Source organism: Podarcis pityusensis (genome assembly GCF_964106645.2).
Source record: "Podarcis pityusensis genome assembly, chromosome: 5".
In the NCBI taxonomy this organism is placed as follows: Eukaryota; Metazoa; Chordata; class Lepidosauria; order Squamata; family Lacertidae; genus Podarcis; species Podarcis pityusensis.
This window is the reverse complement of record NC_138032.1, coordinates 7,018,994-7,032,142: the sequence shown is the minus strand read 5'-3', so window position 1 is coordinate 7,032,142 and position 13,149 is coordinate 7,018,994. Positions and strand designations below refer to the sequence as shown.

General features: G+C 48.7%; 1 protein-coding gene across 1 annotated transcript; it reads left to right on the top strand.

Moving 5' to 3' along the window:
- The first annotated feature begins 1,510 nt into the window (after positions 1 to 1,510).
- CAMK2N2 (calcium/calmodulin dependent protein kinase II inhibitor 2) lies at positions 1,511 to 4,506 on the top strand. Its single transcript, XM_081007260.1, has 2 exons — positions 1,511 to 1,922; positions 2,757 to 4,506. Exons 1-2 carry the CDS (start codon positions 1,760 to 1,762, stop codon positions 2,825 to 2,827), a joined length of 234 nt encoding a protein of 77 aa, XP_080863386.1. The 5' UTR covers positions 1,511 to 1,759; the 3' UTR covers positions 2,828 to 4,506.
- Positions 4,507 to 13,149: the final 8,643 nt, after the last annotated feature.

Sequence of the window (13,149 nt, the reverse complement as noted above, 5' to 3'; positions counted from 1 at the left end):
AGTCACTACATTCATTTGATGAGGCCCTGCTGATGGCGCCACATTCTCCTGAAATCCATTTTTCAATACTTGGAGCGGGGCCTTTAGTGTGAAGGCATCTGCCATGTGGAACAGGTTCCCTTTTGAAATAAGGAATGCGCTGACCACTGTGTGCTTCTTGTGTGTGCTGAACATCTTTCTGTTGATCCAAGCCTTCATTTGCTGCTGATACTAATGGGTTTATATCACTGGATGCTGTGGGAATTGCATCTTACTGTATTGTTTTGTGTTCTTCACTTATGGGTGCGAGCCTTCCAATTGGAGAACAGCTTTTACCAAAGGTGTCATGGACTTTGAAGAAGTATGAACTCAGGACGAAAGGGAGAAATGTGCTAAGAGGAAGGCACGCTTGGCAAACCCTCACCCTGATCAACTGCCACCCAGAAACCTATGTCCCCACTGTGGAAGGACGTGTGGATCCAGAATTGGCCTCCACAGTCACTTACTGATTCACTGTTAAGAAACCGTGTTCATGCAAGACAATCTTACTCGGCTACAAGTGATCACCAGAGAGATGATGACGATGACGAATTATCTGGCTATTGTTCTGCAGGTAGCAGCTGCGATGGGGTGGGGAGTCCCACCTATTTGTTCTGTGGCACAGAGCAACGTCTTTGGTAATGATGCATCATGGTAGTTCACAAGCCAGACAAAGATGTTACCTTAAAAAGGGAGCTGCATGGGCTGGTTTCCTCCTATGGATTCTACCCCCCCCCCCGGACCACAGGTTAGGAAGGGGCACAGGGTATCATCTAGACTGACCCCCCCTAACTCATTACACTATATTAAGTGCTGGGTTCAGATCTGCTTGGACTCCCTTCCCCCACCTCCACTCCAGACCACCTGACCCTGGACATTCATCCCTCACTCCTGGACGACTTTCCAGACTGTGCCTGAGTGGGAAACCCGTAGCAATTCATCGGTGAGAGGAAAGCCCTCTGCCCATGCTCAGAAGCGGCGGGTGACTGCAACCGTTGCAGGATGAGACCGCGCCGTCCCCGCGCCTACGGCTCCAAGGAATCTGCTTTGCTGCTGACAAGCGAGTCCCAAGCGGAAGAGAAAGCGAAGCTCCCTATTGCCTGTTGTTGCATAAAGTGGGAAACACACAGTGACGCCTGGAACCAAGGGTGGGGGGGGGGTGAGGGAGGAGGAGGAAGAGGAGGAGGGGGGAAGGGGCTCAGCGGCTCCCAGCAGGGCTTTCCCCAGGGGATCTGCGGAGGGCGGACAGAGGGCGCGCTCCGCAGGGGGTCTGGGCTCCCAGGGCGCTGGAAAGGGGCGGGCTCCCCCTCTCTGACCCTTCTTCGCCCCCCTCCTCTTTCCCCTCCCCCGCTGGGGGGGCTCGTTTGCTGCATCCTCATTGTCATTCCTTCCTCGCCTCCTGATGTCACCGCCTCCCTTCCCTGCCACGCACGGCGGGGAGGGGAGAAAGGGGGGAGAGGGAGGACCTTGCCGCCGCCGAGCCGCGCGCTCAGCCCCGGATGCATGACTTCATCCTTCCGCCTGGGTTTCCTTTATGGTGTAGGGTTGTCCCAAGCGCTCTGCTCAGACGCTCGTCGAGGCTGCTGGACGCCGCACGCGCTCGATCGCTGGCTCCTTTGCTCGCCTGCCCCAATTGCTCAGCGCCTCTTGATCCTCTCAGAGCCTCGCCCCCGCCTCTGTCTCGCTCTCTCTGCGTGGAGCAGAAAGTGACCCAGGTGCCGCCGCCGCCGCCGCCAGCACCATGTCTGAGATCCTGCCCTACAACGACGACAAAGTGGCCCGCTATGGCACCGACTCGGAAGTCGGAGACATCTCCTTCAGCTGCCGCCTGCAGGACACCAACTCCTGGGGCAACCAGTCCAAGCGGCCCCCCAAGCTGGGCCAGATTGGCAGAGCCAAGCGAGGTAAGGAGCATCGTCCGCGCGCGGCTGCTTGCTTGCTTGGGTACACACCTCGGGGCACCGTCCCCGTGCGCCCCAACAACAACATCCCTCCCTCCCCAGTCCCACCTCTTGCCCATCTGCTGCCCCCGCAAGAGAAGGAAAAGGGAAGTGTTTCACCCCCACCCCTGAGAGCCGGACTTCAGTCAACCTCGACAAGGCTGACCACCCCCCATCCCGCGCGCCCCTCTTTTTCCTGTCGTTGTGGTTACATATCCTAGCTGGGGTGCCGCAGGCGGAATCTGCTGGAAAGGGAGAAAGAAGGGTGGTTTTTTTGGTGGTGGAAGTGGGGAGTCTTTTCCCTCGTTCAGCGCCCCTCCACTGCACTCTTTAAGCTGAGCTCCGATCTGAGCCATTTGCCACAAGAATTCCAGTCATAACTACTCCTCTCCTCACCCAGCCCAGACCCCTCCACATTCCCCAGGGCTAAGCGCCCATAGAGGTGGCCCGGAGCCGGCGCGCCTCGGTCCCCATCTCCTCCCGCACGTTCCGCTGGCTGCGCTCCCTCTCTAATCACCTCCGCTGGCTCTGCGCTCCGCAGCCAGCCACCATCTGGGAAGGATGGGGAGCCATTTTCCTGAAGCGGGTTTCATTACCAGATGTCAAAGGAGGGAGGGCGGGAGATCCAGCCCCATGGCTGCCCCAAAGGAGCGGCGAGGCTGGGGGGGAGGGGGGTGCTTTAAGTGTGGCCAACGCCAGGTCTTAAGTACGCAGGATGAGGCCCCCACCCCGCGTGTCTGTTCCCCCTTTCCATTCTGACGGCGTGTTTTTTCTGCGTTTGCTCTCCTGTCCCTGCAGTGGTGATCGAAGACGATAGAATAGACGAGGTCTTGAAGGGGATGACAGACAAGTCGCCTTCTGGGGTATAAATCAGCACGGAAGGCGCCTGCACCCAGCTGCAGACTGATCCCTGAATTTTTAAAGCACTTTTGGCTGCGCATGTTTGTTGGGATTGTGGACAACAAGGAAAGCAAAAGGAAGGAGATGAGGCTGCTGGCAACACCCTCCACCCCCAACGCAGACCCCCAGCCCGAAGAGGTCACTTGACGGGGGCCACCATCTCACCCTCCTCCGCATCCAACGGAGAGCATAAGGGACAAAGAGACCTTGCCACCCAACTCTGTCCTGGTTACCAATGCACGATGCCCATCCCCGGAGTTGCATCTTCAACAACAGCCCTTCTAGAAGGGGCTTCCTCTCTCTCTCCCCCAACCTGCCCCTTCCTTCCTCCCTTGCGGAATGGAGCTCTTGCGTCTTGGAGAGCTGTCCATTTCAGCACCATCGCTTGACGCGCGGAGCCGTCCGCTCCAGCACCATCTTTCCGACGCGCCTGCAGCTCGGGGAGCTGTCCATTGCAGCACCATCCTCTTGGAGGCTCTTGCTGTGGAGCCGTCCATTGCAGCAGCGCCTTTCCCTGCGCCCGTGCTGGGGTGCTGCCTGTTTTCCCATGTGCCCGAACCTTCCATCATCCCGCCCTCCCCCCTCCCAATTCCTTCTGTCCAGCCCTCAGCAGCAGCAGTGTAGAGTCCCCTCTTTGGCTTGGGCGACCCCCTCCATGCCACGATTTGAAGGTGCTGTTCCTCTGAGAGCTCTGAGCCACTGGATTGCCCAGCTCTCTCCATTTTTAAGGGTGGGGGGGAGGTCTCCTGAAGCGATGCACTTTACGCCTTTCACATTTTCGGGGTGGCTGTGTAGCTGACATCTGCATAGACGTAGAAACGAATATACATACACACACTTATACAGACACACTTGCGCGCGCACTTCTCTAAATATAACAGGTTCATCGTGTTTGCAGTCATGGCGTCTATATTCCAAACCGGCAACCATCCCGTAATACACAGTAGCTCCCCCCCTGAAATATAACACCAACCTGTAAAACCCAAGCCCGTTTGCAAAATACCAGCAAACCCAAAGCCCAAAGCCAGCAGTGCTGAGTGGAAGACAGAGGTTCTGACATGGATGGACTATAACATAAAAGACAGTGATTGTTTTGCTGTCGAGAGACATTTTTGCTCCATCTTTTTTGCATGAGCTTCCTGGTCTTGGTGCCACGTCTTGGTGCCACTAGTCATCCCACTATGGCACGCTTCTTTTTAACAGAAACTCCTCATATTTGTATTTTTATATCTGAATATTTGTTAACAACAATCTGCTAATGTCTAATGTCAAAAACGTTGCATCAAAAGATTGTTTGTATTTTTTTCTTCCCCATAAAGGCAAGACAGAAAAGGTTTTATAAGATGGATTTCCCCCTTGGAAGGCAGATATAGAGAAATAGTTGGCACTCTTAATTATATATCAGTATTGGACAGGACTTCTTGAATGTGTTTGAGGTTTTGCACACATCATCGTTAACAAGAAATGTATTTAAAGAGTCTTATACTGTGATCAATGGCTTTGTTGATGGACTTTGTAGGAACATGAAGAATTTAGAAAACAAAATACTATTGCACTGTTTATGAATGTGTTCAGATAACTTGCTGGTTATTTGATGCCTCTTTATTATAAGGGGATGTTCAGAGTTGTTTTTAATTTTGTACTTTAATTTATTTATTTTTTAAAATAAGCTTATTCTTGTCCGTTGTGCATGAGAAACCTTCATCTTTTCAATAATATACGACATTTTATGAAGACAAGCAAAAAAACAAAAATTATTGTCATGACATTCTAAGAATGACCCATTGTAAATTTTAATGCCATTTTTCACTGTACTGGTGAACAAAACTTAATGAATAAATACATACATGTACTGAAATGGAAGCAGCCAGTTCTGGGTATCGTCCTTGGCAAAGATTGTGCATGATCTATAAGCCAGCTTATATCAGACCAAAACCTGCCACTGCAACTTCACCACTGGCCAAGGGCTCAGATCCCTGTTAGAGAGGTTGTTTAAAAAGCAATTACTGTGTTCTCTTGAGGAATCCTATAGAAACCCTGCTGAGAACTTTGCAGGGCTGCAGACCTTGGAAAAGGGTACCACCTCTCTGTTTTTCTATTGAGCAAGAGGCTTAGTGTGTATGAACTGTGTGGATAGACCCAGGCATTCAACTGTGCAGATATTTCAGCTATTGAAGCCTAAATCTCTGCAGTTGCCTGATTGGGATGTCGAGAACTAAATGACCTAGTTTTGCTTGATAGACAGAAATAGAAATTCAAGCAGCTGAGCAGCTTGTGGATGTTAAATATTTCAGCAGAGCCTCTCAAAGGAGCTGCCCTTTTTGCCTTTGGATAAGGAAAAGGACTCTGTGGAGACAGAAGGTGGTGCAGAACTCTGCTAGGAGGCCAGTCCCAGAGGCATCTGCATTGTGCAGGGAGTCGATGCCCAACAAGACAATACTGCTGCATTTTTGTCTGTAGTCTCTATCAAGAAGGTGGGCTGACAGCAGCATAACAGAACCTGGTGGCCCAGGGAGCAGGGAGACATTATCATGATGGTTAGCAGGTCCTTCGGTAGTTTTGCTTGGGGACAGGTGGGATTTCATACCTTTGGAGCCATTCGTGAGATTATGGATCCATTCCAAGGAGGAGGCCTTGAGAATGTCCTTATGAAATGTTTGCAGTGAGAAGGGACTCTAGGGAGAGACAGGCCTGTTTATTTCTCCTTCTGCTCACCCTGGGATTGATCTGGTCTCCATAAAAAACAAAACACATGCACACACAAAACTGAAACCAGTTTGATTTATTTAGTGGAACCTAGCTACTGTTTGGTTGGTTTGTTTTTGTCCAAAAATGCTCATGCTGCAAACCTCCAGCCAGAAAGTCGCTGCCAATGCATCTGATAATGCAACACAGTGAGGCACTAAGCTCCATACATGCATTCGGGGAGGGAAAATACTGCTGTTGACCACACATGCCCCTTCAGGGCCAGACCCAAGCACACACACATGCACACAAGGCAACGCAAACCATTCAGCTCACAAATCAGTTGGTACATATACCGACACACACACATCCCCATATCTGGACAGCTGTGACATCGATGCAGGTACTGAGAACAACACACAAGGTTACTGATGCATAGCCAGAGTAAGTGTGCACATACGCTCCTGCAAACAAATGTGCAGCATTCACACACAGCCATAGGCATCAACAGTCATGTGTGTGCATGCACATACAACCCCCCTCCACAAGAAATCACAAACGTAACACTCCTGTTTCTAATCAAGCTATATTTGCAGTCTCTGAACACCCCTACCATTGCAATTCCAAAACTACTAGTGTATGTGTTTGAGACTCTGTGAAACATATGGTAGATAGGCTGGGGGAAATTATTTGTGACTACAGAATTTTTTTGTTTTAGTGGGGGGATGTCATTGTGTGCTCCACGAGAGTGTGCCCCTGTCTTTCAGTCTCTGTGCCAATCTCCCTGCCATGCTGCAGTCTCTGCTGATGCTTTTCCTAATGCCTAGGGCTCTCTCATCCCCAGTTGGTATAGCACAGGGATGTGCTTTACAATCAGACATTTTTATTCACAGGCCAGTTTCCCCCTCCTGAATAGCAATATTTAATTAATCACATTGCCTGGCACCCGAGATCCCCAGGCAGTCACCACTGAACACCTCTTCCTAGGAGTTCTAATGACTAAAGCAGGCAGCTAAAAGATGTAATACTTCTAACACTCAGGATCCCACTTACTTCTCCTCACAATGCATAATTAGCAGGTAGAATTCACTAGCATGAGATCCAGCGAAGGCATCATGAAACAGTAGCATTAAGAGGACTGATCTAATGACAAAATTCAATCAGATTGTAATGATGGTTAAGAATTGTGCAGCTTGTTTTCAGCAAAACAGCAGCTACAAAAAACCCACTTCCTCCATTCAGGGACTGTGTTAACCATCTGTCTTCCTTGTGTCTTCATAACAGCTGTTTAGATACTTGGAAGTGTGCTTGTGGACAATCACAGTCACCCTTCACTAATCTTGGTGGGTCATCAGCTGGTAAATCCTAGTAGAATTCTTATACTGGGAGCAGGACTTTGAAAGCTACATATTTACTGAGTTTCTCTTGGGGAAATTAACATTGCTGCCTACTTCAGTATGGGAAATCACATAATTTGTGAGGCCACCCACCTCTGCCAAGTGTGGACCTCATCATGTGTTCCTGAGGCTTTGTCTGGGCTGTCTCTGTGGTGAAAGGAGGCTGTAGATGCATAACTTGGATTTTGGGGGCTCACAGCTGCTGCTGCTGCTGCTTCATGATGAAAAGCAAAGATGGGGAGCCTGAAGCCTCCAGATGTTGCTGGACTCTAACTCCCATCAGCATGATGAATGGTCAGGGATGATGGGAACTGTAGTCCAACAATGACAGGAAGATCACATGTTCCATGCCCCTGATCTAAAACATGAAAAGTATAGAATAAGCAACTTCTAGTAACTAATGAGGGTGAATGCTTGTCCTGACAGTCAAAGAAGCAAGAGGATAATGTGTGTGTGCTTTCTCTTCTCTTCTCACTTTACCAAGGCCAGCCCTACTGTCAGGCAAAGTGAGGCAGCTGCCTCTGACAGCAGATGATGGCAGTGGTGGTGAGAGCAAGATGTTGAAGAAATGCTGGTGAGCAGAATTTCGTGTGCCAGGAAAACTGCCCTTCACCTGCTAAGCCAACCCACTCCCCTCAGTGACAAGGGAGGGTGCTGCCCCCAATAGGGAAGTTTGGTTCAACTGGTAGCCCAGTCAATTTTTATATGTGTCAAGGGAAGGGCACCATCATGTTGTTCACCTCAAGCAGTTCATCTTGGGCAGGCGGCTTTCTTCTTCTTCTTTTTACTTTGAAAACTTTTCCTTTTATTATGAAGTGTAAATCTGTACATTGTGCAATTTTTAAAAGGGCTTTCTTCTCCACCTCTTCCTCCTCCTCCACAATACCAGTTACTTGTACATGTTTTCTTTTAAATGGATTCTGCTTTGCCTCACATCCCTAAGCCTTCTAATACTGCAAGACACACCATGGATTTGCAGATTTGTATCCCCCCCCCCAATTTAATAAGGAGCTGATAGCAGCTCTACCAAAGTATAAGGAGGTTAGATAACCTCTGTGGTTGTTGTTTTACTTTTGAAGTTCTGTTAGTCACCCATCACAGGCCGCTGCTGAGTCTGAAGGGAAAAGAGACCTTTCTGAGATCAGCAGCCCATCTTTTGACAGATCGATGGTAGCGGAGATGGCTTTCTAATAAGGATTAGATAAACCAATGGGAGGATAGACCCTATCAACAGCTATTAGCCAGCTGAACTAAATGGAACCTTCAGGTCCAGCGATAATATCCCCTTGAATACAGATCCTGGAGACAAGAGATAAGAATCAACCTCTGCACCTTGCTTAGGAGTGCCAAGATGTCTCCCTGGCCATTGCTGGGAACAAAGTGGACCTTGGGCTAAGCCGTTATAATGCTATTCTTACTTTCCAAAGGCACCAGTTGGTTAGAGATATAAATAAGTACTTAGTCTTCCTGTATAGGATATTTGAAGCGATGGATGTGCTTCACATGCATGATCTCCATAATTCTTACAGCAGCCTTGTAGAGGAGGCCAATATAAAAGCCCCCATGTGAACCTATGAAGTTGCCTTGGATGATTTCAGACCACTGGTCCATTGAGCACACATGGGGAGCCCTATAGGGCCTTTGGGGTGCCTCAGTGCAGGAGTGCTCAAGCTGCCCTCTGCCACCAGACGTTGCTGAGTGTGTGCTCCACCAATCCTGCACAACTGTGATATGGAAGATGGTGTGAGGGAGGGTCCCTGCATCCTCCCCAAGCCCACCAAACAACTGTTGGGTAGGCTAGAGAGAATGCACCGTAAGGGTCCTCCAGATGATCTGCTTATTCAGATTTCCTTGCACAAAGCTTATGTCCGGTCTTTACTGAACATTCATTCTGATTTGTTTGTGGGGCAGTTCTATGGTTATGAAGCATTCACTCTGATTGTCCAGGGTGTGCATGTTTGCAAGTCTTTCATTTCTCCCGCACCTTTAGGTGCATTTCTTCATCACTTTCCAAAGCATAAAAAAGTTGTTTTAATTTCTTGCAGTGGAGTGGCAAAAAGCTTCAATCTGGATCCATTCCAGTCCGGCTTCCGCGCTGGTCATGGGACCGAGACGGCTCTGGTTGCCCTAACAGATGACCTCCGCAGGCAGCTGGATCAAGGCAGGTCGGGGCTGCTGATTCTTCTAGACCTGTCAGCAGCCTTCGACATGGTCGATCACGAATTCCTGGACCACCGCCTTGCCGACGTGGGGATCCAGGGCACAGTCCTTCAATGGCTGCGCTCGTTTCTCTCTGGTTGGGGACAGAGGGTGGCGCTTGGGGGGGAATTGTCATCGCGCCACTCCTTGGTGTGTGGAGTGCCTCAGGGTGCGATACTCTCTCCGATGCTTTTTAACATCTTTATGCGCCCCCTCGCCCAGCTTGTCAGGAGTTTTGGGCTGGGTTGCCATCAGTATGCCGATGACACCCAACTCTATCTGTTGATGGATGGCCATCCTGACTTGGCCCCAGACACACTGACCAGATGTTTGGAAGCTGTGGCTGGATGGTTACGTGGAAGCCGATTGAAGTTAAATCCTCTGGGTCCTCTGGCTGGGACGGGACGATATGGAATTGGGGAGGCAACTCCCATCTCTTGCGGGGGTGCAATTAGTGCCAGCACCGTCCGTTAAGAGTTTGGGTGTAATCTTCGATACCTCCCTCTCTATGGAGGTGCAGATTACAGCTATAACAAAGGCGGCATTTTTTCATCTCCGCCAAGCTAAGCAGTTGGCCCCTTATCTCTCTCGCCCTGACCTAGCCACTGTGATCCACGCGACGGTCACCTCCAGACTGGATTATTGTAACTCGCTCTACGTGGGGCTGCCCTTGAGACTGACCCAGAAACTCCAGCGGGTGCAGAATGCTGCGGCGAGACTCCTTATGGGGTCTTCGCTGCGAGATCACATTCATCCGGTACTATACCAGCTGCACTGACTCCCGGTGGAGTACAGGATCAGGTTTAAGGTGCTGGTTTTAACCTTTAAAGCCCTATACGGCCTAGGACCCTCGTACCTATGGGACCGCCTCTCCTGGTATGCCCCACAGAGGAACCTACGGTCTGCAAATAAAAACATCCTGAAGGTCCCAGGCCCCAGAGAGGTTAGGCTGGCCTCAACTAGAGCCAGGGCTTTCTCGGCTGCGGCTCCAATCTGGTGGAACGCTCTGTCACAAGAGACTAGGGCCCTGTGGGACCTGACATCTTTCTGCAAGGCCTGCAAGACAGAGTTGTTCCACCAGGCCTTTGGTAAGAGCCCAGCCTGACTCCCTCCTCTGGCAACCTGCACAGAATTTTGCTTAATGGTTGCCATTAATTTGATTTTAATTAATTTTTATAATGAAATGTTTTAGAATGTTGGATTATTTGATTGTTGGATTATTTGATTGTTGTTAGCTGCCCTGAGCCCGGCTTCGGCTGGGGAGGGCGGGATATAAATAAAATTTATTATTATTATTATTATTATTATTATTATTATTATTATTATTAAGTGTGCAAACCTGAAGTGCTTGAATCCCTCCTGCAAAGAGGCAACCTTGTATGCTGAAGGACAGTGTGTGAGGAGGGTTAACCCCCTCCTCCCCATGCACATCTGCCTCATGAGCTTGTATCTAAAAAAAAGTGTGTGTCTGCGTGTGAATGGCCTCACCTCAACCACCAGTCTAGGTCATATGGGTTCCAGTCACCCACTGGCATACGGCCTCCAATTGCCATCAGAAGTAATAAGGTTCCCCTTTTCTGAACTAGCAGAAGATAGAGTCATAGAATTGTAGGAAGGGACCCCAAGAGACATCTAGTCCAACCCCCTGCAGTGCAGGAATCCTGCCCAAAGCCATCCCTGGGTGGGCTCGAACCATCACCACCATCTGGAAATGCCAGGGATTAAACTAGAAATATTTTGACATGCAAAACATGTGCTCTGCCACTGAGCTACGGATCTTCCACAAAACTTTAGGCATTGCCACATTATATATACAGGAATAGTGAGTGTGGGCTTGAGAGAAAATAGGGTTGGTATAAGGTCACCCCATGCTGCTTCTGGTGAGAATTGAAATGGGGATGCCCTGAGCTGGCATTCCAAGACGCTAGAGCACACCATTGTGCATATCACATCTTTAAGCTTGAAATCCAAAGGCCAACCAGATTCCCTGCATGGAGTTTGCTGCCGGAAACCCAAGTAGCCACTTCCAGGAATAGAAGAGGGGAACTGAGACGTTGAATGAGCAGAGAATAGATCAGTAAACACTCTGGTTCAGAAGGTGAGACACCCCCCCCATCTATAAATTGTTAACAGGTCATAGGCCCTAGGTTTAAGAGCAGAGAGGTGCAATGGCTCCCAATATATATGTGTGGGTATCAATACCAGGGCTGGATTAACCATTAAGCAAAATAAGCACATGCTTAGGGTATCAAAGGAAGGGGGACACCTTAGAAATTTTTCCATTGCCTGATTTTTAATATTAATTGTCACAAATTGCTCAGCTGAGCGTTCATTTTCTCAGTGGAAGTATATTAAACACCCCAACAGGACAACTATGCAACAATGCAGGTTGGATTCCTTATCTCTACTAAGTATAGAAGCAGAGGTGTTATATAATATTAGTTTTGAGGATCTGGTCAAAGACTTTGCCATTAGAAAAAGTAGGATCTGAGCCCCCCCCCCCCCCAATATAAATAAAGTGGAAGTATACAAAAATTAGTATTATTTTCCATCTTATTGTAGGTCTTGTTTCATTTCAAAAAATTAAAATTTATTTTATGGTTTATTATTATTTTGAATTAGATATATATGGGGGCACAAAAATCTTTTAAGTACTTAGGGTCTCTAAAGGTCTCAATGAATGAAGGCCCTGATGAAGAAGATGCTTGAGTCCTCATGATTCCATTGGAAAATACAGTGGTACCTCGGGTTACAGACGCTTCAGGTTACAGAAGCTTCAGGTTACAGACTTCGCTAACCCAGAAATAGTACCTTGGGTTAAGAACTTTGCTTCAGGATGAGAACAGAAATTGTGCTCTGGCGGCGCAGCAGCAGCAGGAGGCCCCATTAGCTAAAGTGGTGCTTCAGGTTAAGAACAGTTTCAGGTTAAGAATGGACCTCCAGAACAAATTAAGTTCTTAACCTGAGGTACCACTGTATAAACATGAAATATCTGAGGCACCTATAAATGAAGTATTGTATCTGAAAGGGGTTCCCAATGGTGGTGGGTGGAACTTGACCAAGCAGGACACCTCCCACCCCACTAGAAGAAGGATGCAGGACCTTGTAGACCTTCAGGTGTTAGTGGACTCCGGCTCCTATCAGACGCAGCCATCCTGGCCATTGATCAGGGATTTTGGGAATAGTAGCCATAGGTCCCGTCCTCCCCCGGTCTAGAGTTGTGTCCTTCTCCAAAACTAGAGACGCACAGAAGCTGCAATTATTGATTGTGCAGTCAGTCCTTGATGCACCTTGAACCATGGAAGCTCTCTACCAAAGGATCTCAACTTCATAATGTGTTGGACAGTTTCAGTGAGGAAAGTACAGCTGAGAGAGAGAGGTCCTCCTCAACCTGGGCTTAAAAGTCCCCGTTTAGCCGAGACTCACTGTGTAGCCAAACACGGATCACTTGCTCTCAGCCCCAGGGCCCTGTCATTCAGCTTGGACCAGCAAAAATGCTATCGACCTACTAGGTGAAAACATTCCTCTTCAGCCAGGCCTTTGGCTGTTAAACAATCCATTGCCTTTTAAATGTGTCTCTTTGTGTGTGGCAGGGGGTCTTTTTTATCATTATTGTTATGTGATGTATTTGTGTTTTTATGTTGCGAACCACCCTTTGGATGGAAGGCAGTATATAAATTTAATTGATTGATTAGTTTAGAAATGCAGATTGTACACACATCGATGCAACACCCGCCTGCCCCCCAAACCTACTGGTGGTATTCAGCTAAACAGTTCCTCTTGCACAAACACTTCTTGTTGTGCAATAAAATTTCCTCCTCCTCTCCTTTCCTCTCCCTGTGCACTCCACCCCCTAAAACACGTTAGGTTGGGTTTTTTTAACCCCAGACCTCCAGAGCAGGTTTAGGGGACTCACAGGGGGCATATAGGGAGAGGAGGAGAATTTGTGTTGTGTAGCCAAAGGTTTCTAGCAAAACTGCTTAGCTGGATACTGCCCTAGTTATTTATTT

Coding starts and splice junctions, on each gene's coding strand:
- CAMK2N2 (XM_081007260.1), top strand. CDS start 1,760: ATGTCTGAGATCCTGCCCTACAACGACGACAAAGTGGCCCGCTATGGC. Junction 1,923..2,756: donor GATTGGCAGAGCCAAGCGAG/GTAAGGAGCATC, acceptor CTGTCCCTGCAG/TGGTGATCGAAGACGATAGA.